The sequence below is a fragment of the Aspergillus stella-maris genome (genome assembly GCF_047715825.1).
Source record: "Aspergillus stella-maris strain CBS 113639 unplaced genomic scaffold BDV14scaffold_4, whole genome shotgun sequence".
NCBI classification, from domain to species: Eukaryota; Fungi; Ascomycota; class Eurotiomycetes; order Eurotiales; family Aspergillaceae; genus Aspergillus; species Aspergillus stella-maris.
Genome location: NW_027396798.1, coordinates 40936 through 57288, shown reverse-complemented (window position 1 = coordinate 57288; position 16353 = coordinate 40936). Strand labels below are relative to the sequence as shown.

Genomic DNA, 16353 nt, shown 5'->3' with positions numbered 1-16353 from the left:
TGTTCTGATTTGGCTTTTGTCTATGGTGGTTTTTAGTAGGTGAGGTTTTCGGTATGGGACGATTCAAGAGGATTCACGAGGAAAAGACACAAGGGTAGAGAAAGAGACCACTTGAATACGACGACCAGGGGCGTAATATAGGTACATTGCATTGTATGAAATCGAGAGTAGAAGACATTCCATCTTCAGCGCCAAAGCTCCTAATCAAACATAGCGCAGCATATAGTTACCCATAGATCTATCTAACAGGTAGATTTTCGCAAACCCTTCTTGAACTCCATCCCGCCCAGTCAACACCAGCTAGCCCTAATCCCAAACCCAGTTATCGAAAATCAAATCAGATGAAGTAAAGAGACAGCCAATCACTCTCGCCCCGCATAACTAATCTTCAGCCTCTTCCCAGGCGGCTTCTCATCGTCGTCGTCGTCGCCCCGACTCGCCGAAGCAGCTTTCTTCTTGTTGTTCTTTGACGAACCACCCTTTACACTACCCGCCGCAGAAGAAGTATCCCCGCTTGTTCCGTTGGCTTTGTTACCGCCTGACCCGTTGTATGTTGAGGTTGGTGTTGGTGCGTGGGAGGGTGTTGTTTGTGCTGAGGAGGGGGCGGGTGAGTCCTGCATCGAATCAAGTCAGTCAGGCCAAAGAGGAAGTCATATGTAAAAATGATAAGAGCGAAACATACACGCATAAAACTTGCCGAACTCCTCGAAAACACCCTATCCCCATCCGTAACAGCCGCCTTCCTCCTAGAACTCGTCCCACCGCCACCACCACCCACCGAAATGATCCCGCCTGCACCAACACTAGATCCCGTCGAGGAACCCTTAATATAGTTATCGAATCCCTTGATGATATTTCCCGCCGTCGTCTCCTCCAGGTACGATTGTTCGAATCGGTAAATCTGGTCTTCGAGCTGCGCCATGGATTTATCCATCAGGCGCTTCTTCTGCAGTGTGTCACGCAGTTCGCGCCGGAGTTTCTCATAGTAGGGGAGGCCGCGGTTTGCGGGCTGGTTTGGGTTTGCGCGCTCGGGGGGTGCGTTTTCGTTGTTGGTTGCTGTTGGTGTGGATGCTGAGTTTGGGTTATTGAATTGGGGTTGGTTTGTTGTTGATTGCGATTGAGGTTGCGATTGTTGTGTTTGTGGGTTGTTGTCTCCTGACCCTGATCCTTGCCCTTGCCCTTGGCTAGTTGTTGCTGCTGGTGTGTTTGCGACGGAGGCGGCGGATGTCGCGGTTGCGGAGTCGGCCATTTTGGTGTTGTCGCGTTGCTTCTATCGGGGATTTGGTGATTCTGGTGTTTGCGATACTTTTATCTCTGGTTTACCTAATCGGCAAAATGTATAACGAGTGACAATTGTAGCAGGAACACTGTGTATGAAGGATAGCGAGAGATGCGGAAGTCAAGGAAATCCAGAATCGGAGTCGGGAGTTGGTGCAGTGATCGGCCGGCCGATCTTATCTGTCACTGTTTGTCTTGTTTGCTTGCAATCATCTCATCACCAGTTCCGACTCCTCATTCTCCCTTGTCTCAACCTCACTCTTTCTGGCCCTTGTTGATCGAGGTCACTCTTCCTTGGCTCCTGAAGATAGGCCTCTATACGCTATATATTGTCTCTCAGCTAAGGCTTGGCTCCCCTATTTACCCACCCGTTCTGTCATATCTTCGCCGACAAGCTCCGCTAGCTACCTAGGTACCAACATGGAGATGCATCACGTGGACATGGATATGGACCACGGCCACCATGGTGGCCACGGTGACATGGATATGGGCGATGCGCAGTGCAGTATGAATGTAAGGATCAATTAGTCCTAATTCTCTATATATCCAACATGCCTTTTCTCTCATGTAGGAGCTTATTTACTGATAATATCACGCCAGATGCTATTCACATGGTCGACAAAGAACCTTTGTATTGTCTTCTCAGGATGGCGCGTTGATGGAGCGCTTTCTCTCCTCGGTTCCCTCGTCGTCATTGTTCTTCTGGCGGCGGGGTACGAGGGCATAAGACAAGTGACGAGGCAATATGAGATTGCGCATGCGCGACGACTGAGTGCATTTTCTGCAGCTGTTGTTGGGGGTGAGTCTCTCTTTTCTTAATCTCGATCTCTTTACCTATTCTATATATCTGTTCTATATGTTCGAAAGTGGTATACCCATCTCAGCCCTATACCCTCCGGTTCTGTGGTGGAGCTGCCATTGACGCTCGGACTTAAGGCAATGAGATCGCCGACGAAGCCGGGGCCACTGCGCCTGAGTCCGAGCCTGAACCTGAGAATCAAACCCACGCATATGTCCACAACGGGAGCTCACGGCTACTTGTAGGTAGTGATAACAGAAGGGCTGTTGAGCGGAGCGGGAAGATCACCATGGCTGCGCTCTATGCCGTGCAGGTCTTCTATAGCTTTTTCATCATGTACGTCCAACTTTCTATCTCTCGTCTGCCAAGCTAACGCGTTTAGGCTTCTATTCATGACTTATAATGGGTTCGTCATGCTGGCTGTTGCTATTGGTGCGTTTGTTGGGTATTTGGCGTTTGGTGAGAACATGTCTGCGACGAAGTCGGTTGCTTGCCATTAAACTGGGTATATACTGCATTGCTGTTGCGGCTGTATTAGAGAGCCGAAAGTATAGATTGACCGAGTTGCGTATATGGTGAGACCAGCTCATGGGACTTCCGCATCGCTATCATCGCCGAATCCAAAGCTGAATCCACCGGCCTCAGACTCGGCGTTAGCGCCATCATTTTCGGTCTTCCCGTGAACAATTTCGTCCCATTTGCGCTTCTTGCCCTCGGACTTTTGCTCAAGCTCATCTAGAGCATGCTGCAGAGACTCTGGGTGCAACTCTTGCATCTTAGCCACAAATCGGTCATATGGGTTGTTGACGTCCTTCCGGAAACCAGAAACTTGATCAGCCTTATTAGATAGGAAATCCAGCGCCGCAGTCAAGTGAGCTTGAGGAATGAAGTTTTGTGTAAGCGCAATAGCAGGCTCGAGATTGACAACAAGATGCCACCAGCCAGAGGGCACATGGAGGATCTCTCCTTCGTGACAGATGCCCTCAATGCAGCCTAGTGTACGGCGGGCTTCGGCATGGAAGCCCAACAACCACTCCGCGATACTTAAAGGAGATGTAACTTCACTTTGGTCCTCCGAGACGTAGACTCCAGGTGGAGGCGGAAGCTTAGACGAAGAGGGGAACATAATCCAGTATTTGGAGCCGCGGACAACCGCGTTCCACGCACTGGTCGCGTTAGGGTCCTTGTGGAATGTACTTCCGGAGCGCTCGGGCCCAATAATCAACCACTGTCTGTCGGGACGGTCGTTCCCGAGGACGGAAAAGAAGTCCTCGCCAAAGCATGCTGGCGGCCAGTATGCTGTTCCAGGCTCTTGGTTCAACGGTCCGGTCTTAAGTCCCATTTTGGAGACGAATTCTTTGTCGAAGAGATATAGAGGGCTTTCATCGGAGTTGTTCTTCATGTAGTCCACGTATGTCCTAAAGGGCCAGTCGACCGCCTCTGCTCGAAAGGGTGTCTCTCCATGCTTGGGTAATAGCGTTTCCACAGACCACTGATGGTATACCGGCCATTCCTTCACCGGTTCCGTCAAGATGAACGGCGTATCTGACCACTTCTCTTGGAATTCTTCATATGTGAGGTTTGGTAAACGGGTGATTTGATTTCTGGCGGGAATGTTCGAGGCGTACGGGACTAAGGAAATGTGCGCGCAGTAGAACGGTCGATGGAGGGCGTCTGAGAACAGGTTCGAGCAATCCAGGTAGGCGACTTTGGACGGCGGAAGGTTCAAGTACGTTGCCCGCCACGTTCCCCTCCAAGCGAACGTCGTAGGAGACGCACTAGGAAACCTTAGCATTCCTGTTCTCAATTCCACACTACTCGAGGCTACTCGATCTATCTTACCTGATGAAGAGGGTCTTCCATAGATCTTCCGCTCTTGTAAAAGCATGAAACGCCTTACATGTCTGCCCCAACTGTAATAAACTCCGGGAGTCCAGGAACTCCAATAAAATCAAGATCAGCTCATCGGGGACTAAATTGAATGTGCCAATAGCATTTCGTAAATTCTCAGAGGCAAGAAGTGCATTGCCGCTCGGTTTGACACCTAGCGGGTGACCTGGAATTGCATCACGCGCGGGTGACTCGTCGAATGCGTTGTCATTAAGGTGGCTGCCCAGCGTGGTGATGTCTGGCATGTCGCTTCCTGTTGGGTCGGTTTGGCCCAAGATTGTCCAGTATATAGTTCCTTGCGATAAGGTTGCGCTTCCGGACAAATGAACAGTGAGTAACGGCTAAAGAAGATCAGAATCGTGAATAATCATCCATATATGAGTCACTCTTAAAGAGTCACTGATGATTCGAGACAGCAGCAGCAAGACATCTACAACGGACAGGCAAAATTATGGTGGGCTGAGTCTAATGAAGCAGGCGGTGGCGAAAGGTTGGGCAAAAAGCTCATACCAAAGTTCAGGCGGCAAGGGTAATTTTGCCATAGAAAGACCGGGCGCGGGCGTCACAGCCAGTAAGATTTGCGAAAAGAAAAAAGTTCGTTTTCCCACCACCGACCAAAAGATCCACCACTTCTTCCATCTTTTTTCTCTTCTTCTCCCACTTCCCAGTCTCAACTTACAACTTCTATCATTACTACTAGTTCCTGTCAGTCTCTACTACGGAGACCTCAGTTCTAGTCATCAACACTCCTGCGAAGAGTCTTCTTGACTGAGATTACTGCGACAGCATCCACCCCACCGGGACCGCTCGTCGCTAAGGAACAAACCCTTCAACTCCCAAAACCCCCACCGTCTCTCGATCACAGTCCGCTGCTGTGATCACCCCCATACCAAACCGCAAACATGGCTGACAAGGGTCTCGAGGATCTCCAGGACAGTATGTTCGCTTCTATTCTCTATATTGTCTCCTGCGTTTTGTGGCAAGGGTTTTTTTTTGTTTTTTTTCTTCGCATGCCAGCAAGGCAGCGCGGGAAAAAAAGAAAAATTCTTGCACCACCAACGGCGAAAAACCGGTGAAAGAATAGGTTTCGCTAACAACTTCTTCCAGACCAGATTGAGTCCAACTACGATGAGATCACCGACTCTTTCGACTCTATGGACCTGAAGCCTGAGCTGCTTCGCGGTATGTAAACGCCCTCTCTCAGTATACAGATGTGGGGGAGTTTTCTGACGGGTTCCCGCTTTACAGGTGTCTACGCCTACGGTTTCGAGCGTCCCTCCGCCATTCAGCAGCGTGCCATCCTGCCCATCGTCAAGGGTAAGTTTCTCTCTCCACGAGTTCTGATCGACAAAGACGTTAATAAACTGCTTCAGGCAACGATGTCATCGCCCAGGCCCAGTCCGGTACTGGAAAGACCGCTACTTTCTCCATCTCTGCTCTGCAGAAGCTCGACCCCAACGTCAAGGCTTGCCAGGCTCTGATTGTCGCTCCCACCCGTGAGCTGGCCCAGCAGATCCAGAAGGTCGTCATTGCCATTGGTGACTTCATGAACATCCAGTGCCACGCCTGTATTGGTGGTACCGCTGTCCGTGATGACATGAACGCTCTCCGTGAGGGTCCCCAGATCGTTGTCGGTACTCCCGGTCGTATCCAGGACATGATCCAGCGCCGTGTCCTCAAGACCGACCAGATGAAGATGTTCATCCTCGATGAGGCCGATGAGATGTTGTCTGTATGTACAAACCTGCTCCTGCTAATACTGTTCTATATTAACGTCTGCAGCGTGGTTTCACCGAGCAAATCTACGACATCTTCCAGCTCCTTCCCCAGTCCACCCAGGTCGTCCTTCTCTCTGCTACCATGCCCCAGGACGTCCTCGAGGTCACCACCAAGTTCATGCGTGACCCCGTCCGTATCCTCGTCAAGAAGCAGGAACTTACCCTCGAAGGTATCAAGCAGTTCTACATTGCTGTTGAGAAGGAGGAGTGGAAGCTCGATACCCTCTCCGATCTCTACGAGACCGTCACCATCACCCAGGCCGTCATCTTCTGTAACACTCGCCGCAAGGTCGACTGGCTCACCGACAAGCTCACTGCCCGTGACTTCACTGTCTCCGCCATGCACGGTGACATGGAGCAGGGCCAGCGTGATGTTATCATGAAGGAGTTCCGCTCTGGATCTTCCCGTGTCCTCATCGCCACTGACCTTCTGGCCCGTGGTATCGATGTCCAGCAGGTCTCCCTGGTCATCAACTACGATCTCCCCGCCAACCGTGAGAACTACATTCACCGTATCGGTCGTGGTGGTCGTTTCGGTCGTAAGGGTGTTGCCATCAACTTCGTCACCGCTGACGATGTCCGTATGATGCGTGAGATTGAGCAGTTCTACAGCACCCAGATCGAGGAGATGCCCATGAACGTTGCTGACCTCATCTAAACTCCCTGATTCCCGAGCCACCTAATGTCTTCGATGCGGGTTACGATTGCCGCTCCAAGGACGAGCTGCGGTGGATAAAAGACCGGTTTTTGATCGTTGCAGCTTTCTCTTGGTAAAAGGAGGAATTCTTCAGAAAAAAAAAAGTGGCTTTCTGTGTCTCAAGCATTTTATGTGTTAGCAGTAGTACTCAAGGGAGGCCGAAAAGCTTTTTCTTGAGCTACTGTTTCATGCTTTCCTTTGTTTGTCTATGCTTACGGAGATGCGACCATGTTTGTGCGAATTTTTTATGCTGTAATTCATGATTGTCTCTTCTGGGATTTCTTTCGACCTCTTTTTCCTTTGTCCCGTTTTCCTGTTCTGCTCGACGAAATTTGAGCAGACTAAAATTGTTGAATCGCTCGAGGCGGCGTTTGTCCTCCGAGCACTTGGGAGGATGAATACCTACGATACATACATGTTCATGGATCTGGGGAGGTTGCCTAAAGTATGGAGCACAATAGACAAAGAGGTAAATGCCATTCCGTTTGGTTAAATTCGTACTTGACCTGGACTAGGTACTGGTCACAAGGATGTATACTGTAGGCCGCTGGCGACTAGTCAAGCGGACTGTAGCTTCCCGCGCATCTTGTGCACCAAACCATCAATCATGCTTGGCCCGGCAACACATCCATCAACAACCGCCAAATCATTCACTGACCATTCACTCATCCATGTCTCGGTCTGCGTCAAAACAAACAGAAGCAGACAACCATTCTGCATCGCCACCCCTCTCTCCCAAATATCTCTTCCCATCTCCCCAATTCCCGCTGATACATCAAATAAACAGATGCCATCCACTACTTCATCTCACCATAAAATAACCCTAACACTGCAAATATGGCAACAAGAACAACTCCTCGGGATCCCTCTTCCTCAAATCCCTCAACTTCATCTTCGGCTTCGGCTTCGGCATCAGCCCCAGCTCCATCTTCATCTTCATCCTCAGCACCGGCTCCAGCGTCAGCGCCATCTCATCTTCCAATCTCAGCACTAATCTCTGCACCATCCCAGAACCCAGCTCAATCCCAGTCGCAGTCTCAGTCGCAGTCTCAAGCCTCAAACTCACCTTCATCTCTCCTCTGGGCCTACCAGCTCCGCCAAGAGCATGTCGCCCTAGGCACAAGAATGGACCGGCTGAACGCCCTCTTCACCAGAGCCACCAACACAATCGCCAACCTTGACAGCAACGTCGGGCAAATAGCCGATGGGATGCAGGTTCTTGAGCAGCAGCGCGAGCTGGATAAGCAGGAGTACGACGCTCGAGTTCAGGAGCTGCTTGAGGGTGTTCGGCTGGCGCAGTCGGTGGAGGGTGGTGGGGATCCAGGAAGGTTTGAGGAGGTGCTTGAACGGGTTGTGAAGGTGGAGAAGGAGAACGGAAGGTTGAAAGGAGATGTTGAGGGGGTGCGTGGTAAGTTTGGCGGGTTAGAGAGGGAAAATCGCGGGCTTAGGGGGAATGTGGATGGGTTGTTGAAGAGGGTTGATGGGCTTCAGAGTGAGAATTTGGTGCTGAAGAAGGATGTCAAGAAGGTGCTGCAGGGATCCGAGGAGCTTGAGAAGGAGAATAATACGTTGCGAGGAGATTTCAACAAGCTCTCTGAAAGGTTCAAGAAGCTTCAAGCCGAGAACGCGGAGCTGAAGAAGAGCTTTGACGACCATGTCCAAGCATCTGTTAACTTGAGCGCTGAGAACGCGGAGCTAGAGGTTCGGGTCTCTGAGCTTGTGAAGGCCTTGAAGCAGAAGGAGCGCGAGAGTATCTCTTCGAGATCGTTGTCGACGACAACAGCCGGCGAGGATAAGGGTAGGCAGGGTATGTTTTGGCTACACTCGTCGTCTTCTCCATTCCCTTTTCCCCATCTTTAGATCTCCAATGTGCCACTACTAATACCCTGCGTCACAGATTCTAGCGCACGCACGGCAAACAAGACCAGAAGCATTTCACAAAAACGAGGCCAGTCGGAGTTATCCCTCGACGCAGACCAGGACACCATCATCTCAGACTCAATACCCACCCCTTCATCCCGGCACTCAAGACATCGCGGTATCTCATTCCCGAGCCGTACTCTCTCAGACACAACCTACGGCTCCCAAACCGACCTCGACATCCGCAGTCCCGCTGAATCACTACGGCGAGGAACAGCCAGGCGGAGTCAACTTTGCGAAGGCATGAGCACCAGAGCCAGCACTATCGATGACAAGAAAAGCAAAGACAAGAACCGGATTCTCGAGCAAGTTCGCCAGAACGGCCGCACTTTGGGTAGTTTTCTCAAACTCGTGGACGGATTTCGGATGCAGAATCCCACCATACCAGCGGAGATGTTCGTTATGGCGTTCCAGGAAGCGATAGAGGATGAGAGCGACAAACGGAGGGTCATGGAGTTTACGGGGAGGGTGGGCCTCGTTTGGGATAGGCTTTCTCGCCTGGTGCATGATATTGAATGGGATAAGAGGGAAAATGATGAAGGGGATAGAGATAAGAAGCCGAAGGTTGTGGTTGATGCCCCAAAGAGGGAAGCGGCCAGCGAGTCTCTGGTTAGGCGGAGGGAGAAGAAGGGGAGAAGGTCCATCCCTATTGTGGATGAAGATGATGACGATGAGCTATTCGTCACTTGAGGTGACCTTGACCTTGTATCTAAAGTCAGTTGCGGCGCTGCGGTTGCCGCCGTACATAATGAGCCCAGCAGAGCGAGTCTCGCAGAAGTAAGACTGGCGACAAAAGTAAAATATGGATCTCTATTTGTCAATACAATGCACTGTCTTCATTCCCAAGTATATACCTCACCTCCAAAATTGAATAAAAGCTTTAAGTCTCCCCATACACATATCTTCCCTCCCGATCCTTAACCTCAACCTCGATCCTCCCCTCCTCAATCTCCTTCCCATCAACCTCAATAGAAGCCTTCATAACATCCCCGCTCTTAACCTCCCCCACACCCTTCGGCGTCCCTGTAAGCACCAAATCACCCTTCTCAAGCGTCATAGTCCGCGAGATCTCAGCTAGGAGTCTTGGGATGCGGTAAAGCATGAGGCTCGACGAATCGGCCTGTTTCTCCTGCGAGTTCACGCTCAGTCGGAGGAAGGCATTGTGTGGATCTGGGATCTGGGATTTGAGGATCTCCTGCGAGACGGGGAGGAATGTGTCGAAGCCTTTGGCGATTGTCCAGGGGAGACCCTTCTTCTTCGCTTCGTCTTGCACGTTGCGGGCTGTCATGTCGATTGCGAGAAGGTAGCCTGGACATCAACGAAGGAGTGGTTAGCGCTGCTACAGAAGCTTGTATAGTGAGTGTGGAATTGACTGCACGCACTGTGAATCGCATCAAGTGCTCCCTTGGTGTCGTTCGGGTCCAAATCGCGAACCCGCTGGCCCATCACAAGCGCCAGTTCAACCTCATAGTGCAAGTTTGTGCCGCGCGGGCGGAGAACGGGGCCTTCGTTCGGCAGGAGGATCGAAGATGTAGGCTTCAGGAAGAAGAAGGGCTGCTTGGGCTTCGTGTTGTTCAGCTCTGTGATGTGCTCGCTAATTGCGATTGCGACATTAGCAATTGACTACCTATGTGTAAATAGAGGAATTTGTACGCACGCGTAGTTCCGCCCGATGCAGATGACTTTGCGGCAGTTTGCGCGGATTGAGGCTGCCATTTTGAGGGGTTGTTTTAAGGGTAATGTGTCAACAGGAGTTGGAGAGGGAGCTCAGCGCATATAAACGTTTCCCGTTTCCCGTCGCATTGCGGCGGGAGTCCGGCCGAGGATTGTGGGGAGCTCCGTCTCGGATGATCCGATCCTCGGAGTTGTAGTACTGTCTCTCCTCCAACTATCTTGCCCTCGATACAAGCTTGTCTTATCGTCGAGGCCATCTTATTCTCTAGTATTACCATAACTATATTCGCGCGACAGTTGGTCAGCGACTACTCGCGCTTCTCTCAAAAGCATCCAGGTCGCTTCGAAATAACTACACCAGCGCGCTGTGCAACACCACCGGATAAAGATCCGACTATTTGTGGGGATCTACTGTATACCTCCATTATTTGGAGACAAGCCAGCCGCACAAGCTCCGGAGTTGAGTCACCATGAAAGTAGCAGAGATTCTCTCCGATCTGACTTCTCTGCGTGCTTGTGTATGTCATCTCTACTTTAACCCAAGCAACACCGGTATCAACCCCCGCTTGGCAATATCAAAACTGACGTCACCAGGACTACAACGACGCTCTGAACCTCGTCACCGTCAACGAAAGACTAACACCGCCCAGTACAGAGTCAGAATTGAAAGCATTACCTGCAGAGACGGTGAATGAACATCTGAAACTTGCGTCTGAGCTCGTCGAGCTGCATTATGAGATGAAGGCTATCCACAGGGATGGGAGGGTTGATGAGCAGTTAAGGCGAGGGAGGGAGGATGTTAATCGGGTCTTGAGAGAACTGGAGGTAGTTTCAAGACGCTAAATTACGCTCTGGGGTGTGTCTTGAGGTCACGATGCTGTTGTTAATGTTTGTATAATAATGATGATAGTTATGGTGAATCTTTGACGACTGGTTGAGGGACCTGAAAGGTCTACGAAAAGACGAAGAGCTTGAATTGAGTTAGAGCTAGAGAAAAGCACAAGAATATTTCATATTCTTCATCAAGCATCAGGAGCCCAGACAAACATCGTCTCTCCTTCCGGAGTCATGTAAAAGGCCTAACAAACAAACGTCGGCACGATGCGATCAACGCGAGAGCCAAAGAATGAAACAAAACCCCTTCTTTTACTTTGAATACAAAAAATGATGTGTATCAGCTGTCTTTCTCACAGATGGCTTCAAGGAGCTTTAGGCCTATAAAAGAAACCAGTAGGCAAAGCCTCGCAAGCTAAAGTCAGTAGTATACCGTCCCGATTGGGAAATAGCGAGGCTCTCCGGCCCGACCATACTCCGGATCCAGGGAGCCGCAACGACCACTTCCGCAGCTCGTCACTGCAGCTTCACATTGCGCGCATTATCTTCTACCTCAAGAACCTGAACGAATTCGTCACATAATATACATCAAAATGGCGACCCGCGTGGACGCGAAGCTGCTCCGGCAGACAAAATTCCCACCAGAATTCAGCCAGAAGGTGGACATGACGAAAGTCAACATTGAAGTCATGAAAAAGTGAGTCTCCGCGGCCTTCACACGGAAGACCCAGTCGCTAATCGTTTATCATTCTGGAATAGATGGATCGCGGGAAAGATCTCTGAGATTCTCGGGAATGAAGATGACGTCGTTATTGAGCTGTGCTTCAATCTATTGGAGGGGTCTCGATTTGTATGTCTCATCTACTCCCGAAACAGGTGTCACCACCGCTAATGCTTATTCGTACCTCATCTAGCCCGATATCAAGTCGTTACAAATTCAGCTTACGGGATTTCTGGACAAGGATACTGCCAAGTTTTGCAAGGAGCTGTGGTCGCTGTGTTTGAGCGCGCAGCAGAATCCCCAGGGCGTTGCGAAGGAGCTTCTTGAGGCGAAGAAGTTGGAGCTTATACAAGAAAAGGTTGGTGGAATTCGGTCACCGTATCCGAATCTCTGTTCGCTGACAGTGTCGGTAGATCGAAGCAGAAAAGGCCGCGGAAGAGGCTCGCAAGAAGAAAGAGCAGGAACAAACACGCGAGCGAGAGCTGGAACAAATCAGACGGAGAGAACGCTCAGACAGAGGCCGGGGAGGAAGAAGAGGTGGCTTTGGTGGCCGGGACTTTGAGCGACGTCGGTCACCCCCAAGGCGACGCAGTCGGGAGCGTTGGGACCAGCCTGCAAGGCGAGAGTTCGATTCGTATGTCCCTTCCGGTGGTCCTCGTCGAGGCCGTCGACCCTCTAGGTCTCCCAGTCGCTCACGCTCACGTTCGCGATCCGCATCGTCATCTCGTTCCCCACCACCGCGCAGACAACGAAACGACCGCAACAACAGAAGACGCCGCTCAGCTAGCGGTTCCGCGTCACCAGACCGAGGAGATCGCCGGAGGCAGAGGAGACGCAGTCCTGATTACGGTGATCGAGCAAGATCCATATCCCGCAGTGATTCCTCACGCTCACGTACTCCCAGAAGAGACCGAAGACAAAGATCCGTTTCTTCCAGTGCATCCCGCTCGCCGCCGCCAAGGAACCGATACAGAAGAAGCCGGTCGTCGGGTTCAAGGTCGCGATCAAGGTCGCGAACGCCCGACAAAAAGCAGGGCCGGCGGAGATCATCGCCTTATTCACGAGATGACAAGAGAGAATCAACGGCTAATATTGCAAAGGGCCACAGAACCCGTGACGATCGCCGTTTGAGCCGCAGCAGAGACCGCGGCGGGGACCGCAGGCGCCGGCGCTCGCCCCCAGCCAGGAGCGAGAGCCGCAGCCGAAGCAGAGGCCGTTTATTGAGCAGGAGCGTCAGCCCAAGACGCCATGACTCTCGTAGTCAAAGCCGCAGCCGCACAGGGGACAGGAAGCGCCGTCGTTCTATCGAAAGATATGCCCCTGCCGCGCGACGAAGGCGCAACACGTCTTCTGTATCCACGCATACTGATAAGCGACGGAGAATGAGTGATCAGGAGGATGCACCCCGCAAGTCACCTGCTCCTGAGACTACAAAGGACAAGAGTCCAGTTAACGAGGTGGGTGAATGATTTTACTATATAGCAAGGTATCCATCATGCACTCCGATCCCAGCCACATGGTCTTAGGGTTTCTCATTCTTCTGAACTTGACTAACGTTCGTTATAGCGTACCAAGTCAAAACCCCAGCCTCGTATCTCCAGCACGGAACTACGAGAGAAGATCCTACGCGAGAGACTCGTCGCCATGCGCCGAGCAAGCTCGGACAGTAAGGTAGGTAGCAGCTCGAAGCCTGCGGGCTGAGGACAAGCGGTTCAATGCAGCTGCAAACCATATACCACATAGATGCAAGACCTATCTCTAAAGGTAGAATGAATATAAAATTAGGCACCATCAAGTATTGTCACTCTATCCTTCCCATTGTTGTATTTGGCATAGAGATTATTATCCAGATTCTAGACAGCCCGGCACAGGCACTGGCACGAGATATTGGAGCAAGACAAAGCAAGGCATTACAATTGAGCTCCATAAATGAAGATGAAGTCTACCAAAAATATTAGAATTTAGACTCTGTCAATCAGCCCGCAGTAGGTCTACCCTAACCCCGACCGTTGAAACCCAAAATCCATCGACAATCGCACCCCTACCCCCTGATCTGGGTCGCAGGGTCACTGAAGACTAGACAAACTCTACACCACGAGCTACCAAACCTCAGGGTCCGTCTCCAGCTCCATAACTCTGCATGTGCAATTAAATTAAATTCAGGGGCAACTTAAGCGCAGGCAATCTGTAAATCGATAGTGTTCGTGCAATATCGGTGAGGTAAAAATAGCCGTGGCCCGTAATGTGGTTAGATTAAATTCATTTATTACTGCAATTTAGAGTGCAGAGATGCGAGTCAAGGGTTTAAAGTTAGGTTTGTGCTTGCGCTTGTGCTTAGGAGATTGGTGGCTTTAGGTGAGACGAACTGGTGGCTTGTTCTGACTTTTTATGACTTTGACTTTGTTGGCTTGTATGTAGAGGCACGGATGCAGTCATGCGGTTCTGTCAAGGAATAGGTAGAAGCGAAAGTCCACATCCACATCGCATATTAATATTGAAGCCTGGTCTGGGCTGATCTGGGCGTGTATAGTAGTAGTACTTTGTATACTAAAGTGTCGACTAGTGAAATGCTAGACTGCTAGCTTGTATAGTCGTATAGTCGTAGAGTAGCAAACGACATACGGGGTACGAAATACATTGCACCCATACCTCTCTCCGGGTCACAGCGGCATTCCTTCTGGTGCCGTCCGGACTCCGGAGTCAGTAGTTAGGACTCCTTTAATTCTGCAGGTCCTCTAAGGTCAGAGCCAAGCATAGCATGAGTCGTTACTCGCTATGTCATGAGGACATAAGTACGCTGCACAAAGTTATTCAAGTCGTGACTCGTAAGCGATCTCGGTATTCGGTGCCTGGAAACTCTTCCCAACCGAGTCCCGAACTGGAGATATCGCGCGACAATGGGACTCGACCAGGTAAGGCTAGTCAGGTACACGCCCACGCGACTAAACTGACTCGCGCCGTATTCGTACCAGTATCAACAAACAGCACGACTAAGGTCAAAGTTAACCCAAATATGGTAGGAGAGGGTGAGCCATGGTAGACCTACGCTTATGCTAATAATGTCGGGTGGGTGGTGGGTGGTATGAGGTCAATCCCCTCCACAACTCGCTCCCCACACGGTTGAATTCGACAGTTGACATGTCAGGTCCATAATTTCGACAAGTCAGATTGCAGGCGAATAATGCAATTGCAAGTGCAATGGCAGTGCAAGCGATGCGCGTGCTCCGCAACGCCACGAGGCGTCTCCAACTACCAACTGCCAACTTTGAGAACATTTAATGTCCGATTCCAAGTCCACTTCCAACTTCATGCACCATTCTGCATGGCCCCAGGAAGTCGTCGTAATGTGAGACCTGTGGACTTGTCAATGCACTGACTGCAGGTATTCACGTATGTAAGCGGGCTTCGGGCTTCGGGGTCGGGAAACCAAGGAACAGGGTCGATCATATGGCAGTGACGTGCACATCGAAATTCCAATCCAACGGTCAATAAATTCAGCGGTCAATATTTGGCCTTTCCCGCCTCACACCCCGCCCCCAGACGAAATTTAGGCTGCGCAATTAGTCTAGAGGCCGATCGTAATCCCTGTAATATGCATGCTGCACAACTCAATCACAAGCTTAGCCAACCTTCGCTGCGCAGGCAGAGGCACACCGTTAACTCTTGGTGCTTGAGCTCTGGACCTAGTCAGGGGAAGCCAAGAACTATGTGGAGTGGGCAAGACTTACTATTGGACCCCCATTCCACGCGATTGACAACGACTCCAGTCTGGAGCTAGATTCTGGAGGAAACGCTAGAAATTGGACCAACTGAAACAAGTAATGTAGATCAGGACGGAATGAAAATAAATAATGATGGCTGGAAAATTCGTTTGGGAAAGAACTCCGCTTCTATTTTGAACTGGGAAAAGAACTATCTTCAATCCGTGCGCTATACATGTACATGAATATGCAGACTTCACAAGTCAAGCCAAGTCAAGTCACCTGCTGAACAAACATCACATTAAGGAATGTACTCCATTAAGGGGGATATCAAGAAAAAATGCCAAAGATATAAGCAAATCAAATCACGTTTCAAAAAAAAAAAATGTAGTTAGTACAGATGGTGGAATTTCCGCAACAACAAGCTTCTGATTCATCTCCTTCTGCTGCCATGTCCATGGACGAACGTGCGCCGAAGGATCGACGCAGCGAACTTGCTCAACGGTTGCCAAGAATATTAAAAATTTTAGAATTAGGCATGTACAGCAGGTGGTTGGTTTTGCCATTGCGATCGTCTCGTAAATTGGGTCCGGTCTAGGCCGAGTCCTCTAGTAGTCGGTAGGGCAAGCCTCAACACCCACGGTCTTGGTGACAGTGACGGTGATCAGGCCGCAGCTAGCGCAGCTGCCAGAGGGGGCGGGAGCCTCGGTGGTACCGGGAGCAGCCGGGGTGGTGGTGGGCTGAACGTCGGTAGGGACAGGGGCGGTCTCGCCCGGGACGGAGATGGTCGAGGAGCCAACGATCTCGCTGGTGAGGGTCTCGCAGGGAGTAGACTCAGGCTGAGGGGCAGTCTCGGTGGGCTGGACATCGGTAGGGACAGCGGGGGTCTCAGTAGGAGCGGGGCCAGTCTCTCCAGGGACCGAGATGGTGGAAGAGCTGACAATCTCGCTGGTCAGGGTGTCGCAGGGAGTAGAGGTCTCGCCGGGAGCGACGGGAGTCTCAGAAGGTCCAGGAGCGACGGGGGTGGTGGCAGGAGCGGAAGGAGTCTCAGTGGGCTGAAC

At 51.0% G+C, this 16353-nt stretch overlaps 10 protein-coding genes across 10 annotated transcripts; 5 read left to right on the top strand and 5 right to left on the bottom strand.

The window, feature by feature from the left end:
* Positions 1-3: 3 nt before the first annotated feature.
* BDV14DRAFT_164634 (chromatin modification-related protein EAF6/MEAF6) lies at positions 4-1399 on the bottom strand. Its single transcript, XM_073767214.1, has 2 exons — positions 683-1399; positions 4-614 (listed from the first exon to the last, which is right to left on the bottom strand). Exons 1-2 carry the CDS (start codon positions 1247-1249, stop codon positions 363-365), a joined length of 819 nt encoding a protein of 272 aa, XP_073632449.1. The 5' UTR covers positions 1250-1399; the 3' UTR covers positions 4-362.
* A 136-nt stretch (positions 1400-1535) lies between these two features.
* On the top strand, positions 1536-2620 carry BDV14DRAFT_84224 (low-affinity Cu transporter). The gene is made up of 4 exons (XM_073777656.1): positions 1536-1791; positions 1879-2077; positions 2215-2413; positions 2460-2620. The coding sequence occupies exons 1-4, from the start codon at positions 1699-1701 to the stop codon at positions 2575-2577; spliced, it is 609 nt and encodes a 202-aa protein (XP_073632448.1). The 5' UTR covers positions 1536-1698; the 3' UTR covers positions 2578-2620.
* Positions 2621-4536, bottom strand: BDV14DRAFT_84210 (putative F-box and JmjC domain protein). Its single transcript, XM_073777655.1, has 2 exons — positions 3920-4536; positions 2621-3855 (listed from the first exon to the last, which is right to left on the bottom strand). The coding sequence occupies exons 1-2, from the start codon at positions 4210-4212 to the stop codon at positions 2664-2666; spliced, it is 1485 nt and encodes a 494-aa protein (XP_073632447.1). The 5' UTR covers positions 4213-4536; the 3' UTR covers positions 2621-2663.
* Positions 4537-4907: 371 nt separating this feature from the next.
* tif1 (putative eukaryotic translation initiation factor 4) lies at positions 4908-6552 on the top strand. The gene is made up of 4 exons (XM_073777654.1): positions 4908-5149; positions 5216-5247; positions 5457-5699; positions 5750-6552. Exons 1-4 carry the CDS (start codon positions 5122-5124, stop codon positions 6401-6403), a joined length of 957 nt encoding a protein of 318 aa, XP_073632446.1. The 5' UTR covers positions 4908-5121; the 3' UTR covers positions 6404-6552.
* A 555-nt stretch (positions 6553-7107) lies between these two features.
* On the top strand, positions 7108-9160 carry BDV14DRAFT_84159 (uncharacterized protein). The gene is made up of 2 exons (XM_073777653.1): positions 7108-8249; positions 8340-9160. The coding sequence occupies exons 1-2, from the start codon at positions 7280-7282 to the stop codon at positions 9050-9052; spliced, it is 1683 nt and encodes a 560-aa protein (XP_073632445.1). The 5' UTR covers positions 7108-7279; the 3' UTR covers positions 9053-9160.
* A 10-nt stretch (positions 9161-9170) lies between these two features.
* BDV14DRAFT_164613 (fumarylacetoacetate hydrolase family protein) lies at positions 9171-10154 on the bottom strand. Its single transcript, XM_073767213.1, has 3 exons — positions 10020-10154; positions 9745-9956; positions 9171-9670 (listed from the first exon to the last, which is right to left on the bottom strand). Exons 1-3 carry the CDS (start codon positions 10076-10078, stop codon positions 9243-9245), a joined length of 699 nt encoding a protein of 232 aa, XP_073632444.1. The 5' UTR covers positions 10079-10154; the 3' UTR covers positions 9171-9242.
* A 42-nt stretch (positions 10155-10196) lies between these two features.
* BDV14DRAFT_164612 (uncharacterized protein) lies at positions 10197-11169 on the top strand. Its single transcript, XM_073767212.1, has 2 exons — positions 10197-10554; positions 10631-11169. The coding sequence occupies exons 1-2, from the start codon at positions 10507-10509 to the stop codon at positions 10877-10879; spliced, it is 297 nt and encodes a 98-aa protein (XP_073632443.1). The 5' UTR covers positions 10197-10506; the 3' UTR covers positions 10880-11169.
* A 241-nt stretch (positions 11170-11410) lies between these two features.
* Positions 11411-13403, top strand: BDV14DRAFT_164609 (PWI domain-containing protein). The gene is made up of 5 exons (XM_073767211.1): positions 11411-11567; positions 11630-11720; positions 11785-11949; positions 12005-13048; positions 13158-13403. Exons 1-5 carry the CDS (start codon positions 11464-11466, stop codon positions 13290-13292), a joined length of 1539 nt encoding a protein of 512 aa, XP_073632442.1. The 5' UTR covers positions 11411-11463; the 3' UTR covers positions 13293-13403.
* Positions 13404-14547: 1144 nt separating this feature from the next.
* Positions 14548-15397, bottom strand: BDV14DRAFT_164608 (uncharacterized protein). Its single transcript, XM_073767210.1, has 2 exons — positions 15320-15397; positions 14548-15268 (listed from the first exon to the last, which is right to left on the bottom strand). Exon 2 carries the CDS (start codon positions 14864-14866, stop codon positions 14645-14647), a length of 222 nt encoding a protein of 73 aa, XP_073632441.1. The 5' UTR covers positions 14867-15268; positions 15320-15397; the 3' UTR covers positions 14548-14644.
* Positions 15398-15900: 503 nt separating this feature from the next.
* BDV14DRAFT_195747 (uncharacterized protein) lies at positions 15901-16347 on the bottom strand (the record flags this gene model as incomplete). Its single annotated transcript, XM_073772283.1, has 1 exon — positions 15901-16347. A coding segment is annotated over one exon (447 nt), but the record flags the coding sequence as incomplete, so codon positions are not given.
* Between the last annotated feature and the right edge of the window lie 6 nt (positions 16348-16353).

Excerpts from the sequence above, each read along its gene's own strand:
- BDV14DRAFT_164634 (XM_073767214.1), bottom strand. The coding sequence starts at position 1,249 with ATGGCCGACTCCGCAACCGCGACATCCGCCGCCTCCGTCGCAAACACA. Across the intron at positions 615-682 it reads GTTCGGCAAGTTTTATGCGT|GACTCACCCGCCCCCTCCTC; the intron begins GTATGTTTCGCT and ends GATTCGATGCAG.
- BDV14DRAFT_84224 (XM_073777656.1), top strand. The coding sequence starts at position 1,699 with ATGGAGATGCATCACGTGGACATGGATATGGACCACGGCCACCATGGT. Across the intron at positions 1,792-1,878 it reads ATGCGCAGTGCAGTATGAAT|ATGCTATTCACATGGTCGAC; the intron begins GTAAGGATCAAT and ends ATATCACGCCAG. Across the intron at positions 2,414-2,459 it reads TTCTATAGCTTTTTCATCAT|GCTTCTATTCATGACTTATA; the intron begins GTACGTCCAACT and ends TAACGCGTTTAG.
- BDV14DRAFT_84210 (XM_073777655.1), bottom strand. The coding sequence starts at position 4,212 with ATGCCAGACATCACCACGCTGGGCAGCCACCTTAATGACAACGCATTC. Across the intron at positions 3,856-3,919 it reads TGGAAGACCCTCTTCATCAG|TGCGTCTCCTACGACGTTCG; the intron begins GTAAGATAGATC and ends AAGGTTTCCTAG.
- tif1 (XM_073777654.1), top strand. The coding sequence starts at position 5,122 with ATGGACCTGAAGCCTGAGCTGCTTCGCG. Across the intron at positions 5,150-5,215 it reads GAAGCCTGAGCTGCTTCGCG|GTGTCTACGCCTACGGTTTC; the intron begins GTATGTAAACGC and ends CCCGCTTTACAG. Across the intron at positions 5,248-5,456 it reads ACGGTTTCGAGCGTCCCTCC|CCCACCCGTGAGCTGGCCCA; the intron begins GCCATTCAGCAG and ends CTGATTGTCGCT.
- BDV14DRAFT_84159 (XM_073777653.1), top strand. The coding sequence starts at position 7,280 with ATGGCAACAAGAACAACTCCTCGGGATCCCTCTTCCTCAAATCCCTCA. Across the intron at positions 8,250-8,339 it reads CGAGGATAAGGGTAGGCAGG|ATTCTAGCGCACGCACGGCA; the intron begins GTATGTTTTGGC and ends CCTGCGTCACAG.
- BDV14DRAFT_164613 (XM_073767213.1), bottom strand. The coding sequence starts at position 10,078 with ATGGCAGCCTCAATCCGCGCAAACTGCCGCAAAGTCATCTGCATCGGG. Across the intron at positions 9,957-10,019 it reads TGCATCGGGCGGAACTACGC|CGAGCACATCACAGAGCTGA; the intron begins GTGCGTACAAAT and ends AATCGCAATTAG. Across the intron at positions 9,671-9,744 it reads AGCACTTGATGCGATTCACA|GCTACCTTCTCGCAATCGAC; the intron begins GTGCGTGCAGTC and ends GTTGATGTCCAG.
- BDV14DRAFT_164612 (XM_073767212.1), top strand. The coding sequence starts at position 10,507 with ATGAAAGTAGCAGAGATTCTCTCCGATCTGACTTCTCTGCGTGCTTGT. Across the intron at positions 10,555-10,630 it reads TGACTTCTCTGCGTGCTTGT|GACTACAACGACGCTCTGAA; the intron begins GTATGTCATCTC and ends TGACGTCACCAG.
- BDV14DRAFT_164609 (XM_073767211.1), top strand. The coding sequence starts at position 11,464 with ATGGCGACCCGCGTGGACGCGAAGCTGCTCCGGCAGACAAAATTCCCA. Across the intron at positions 11,568-11,629 it reads AACATTGAAGTCATGAAAAA|ATGGATCGCGGGAAAGATCT; the intron begins GTGAGTCTCCGC and ends ATTCTGGAATAG. Across the intron at positions 11,721-11,784 it reads TATTGGAGGGGTCTCGATTT|CCCGATATCAAGTCGTTACA; the intron begins GTATGTCTCATC and ends TACCTCATCTAG.
- BDV14DRAFT_164608 (XM_073767210.1), bottom strand. The coding sequence starts at position 14,866 with ATGTTCTCAAAGTTGGCAGTTGGTAGTTGGAGACGCCTCGTGGCGTTG.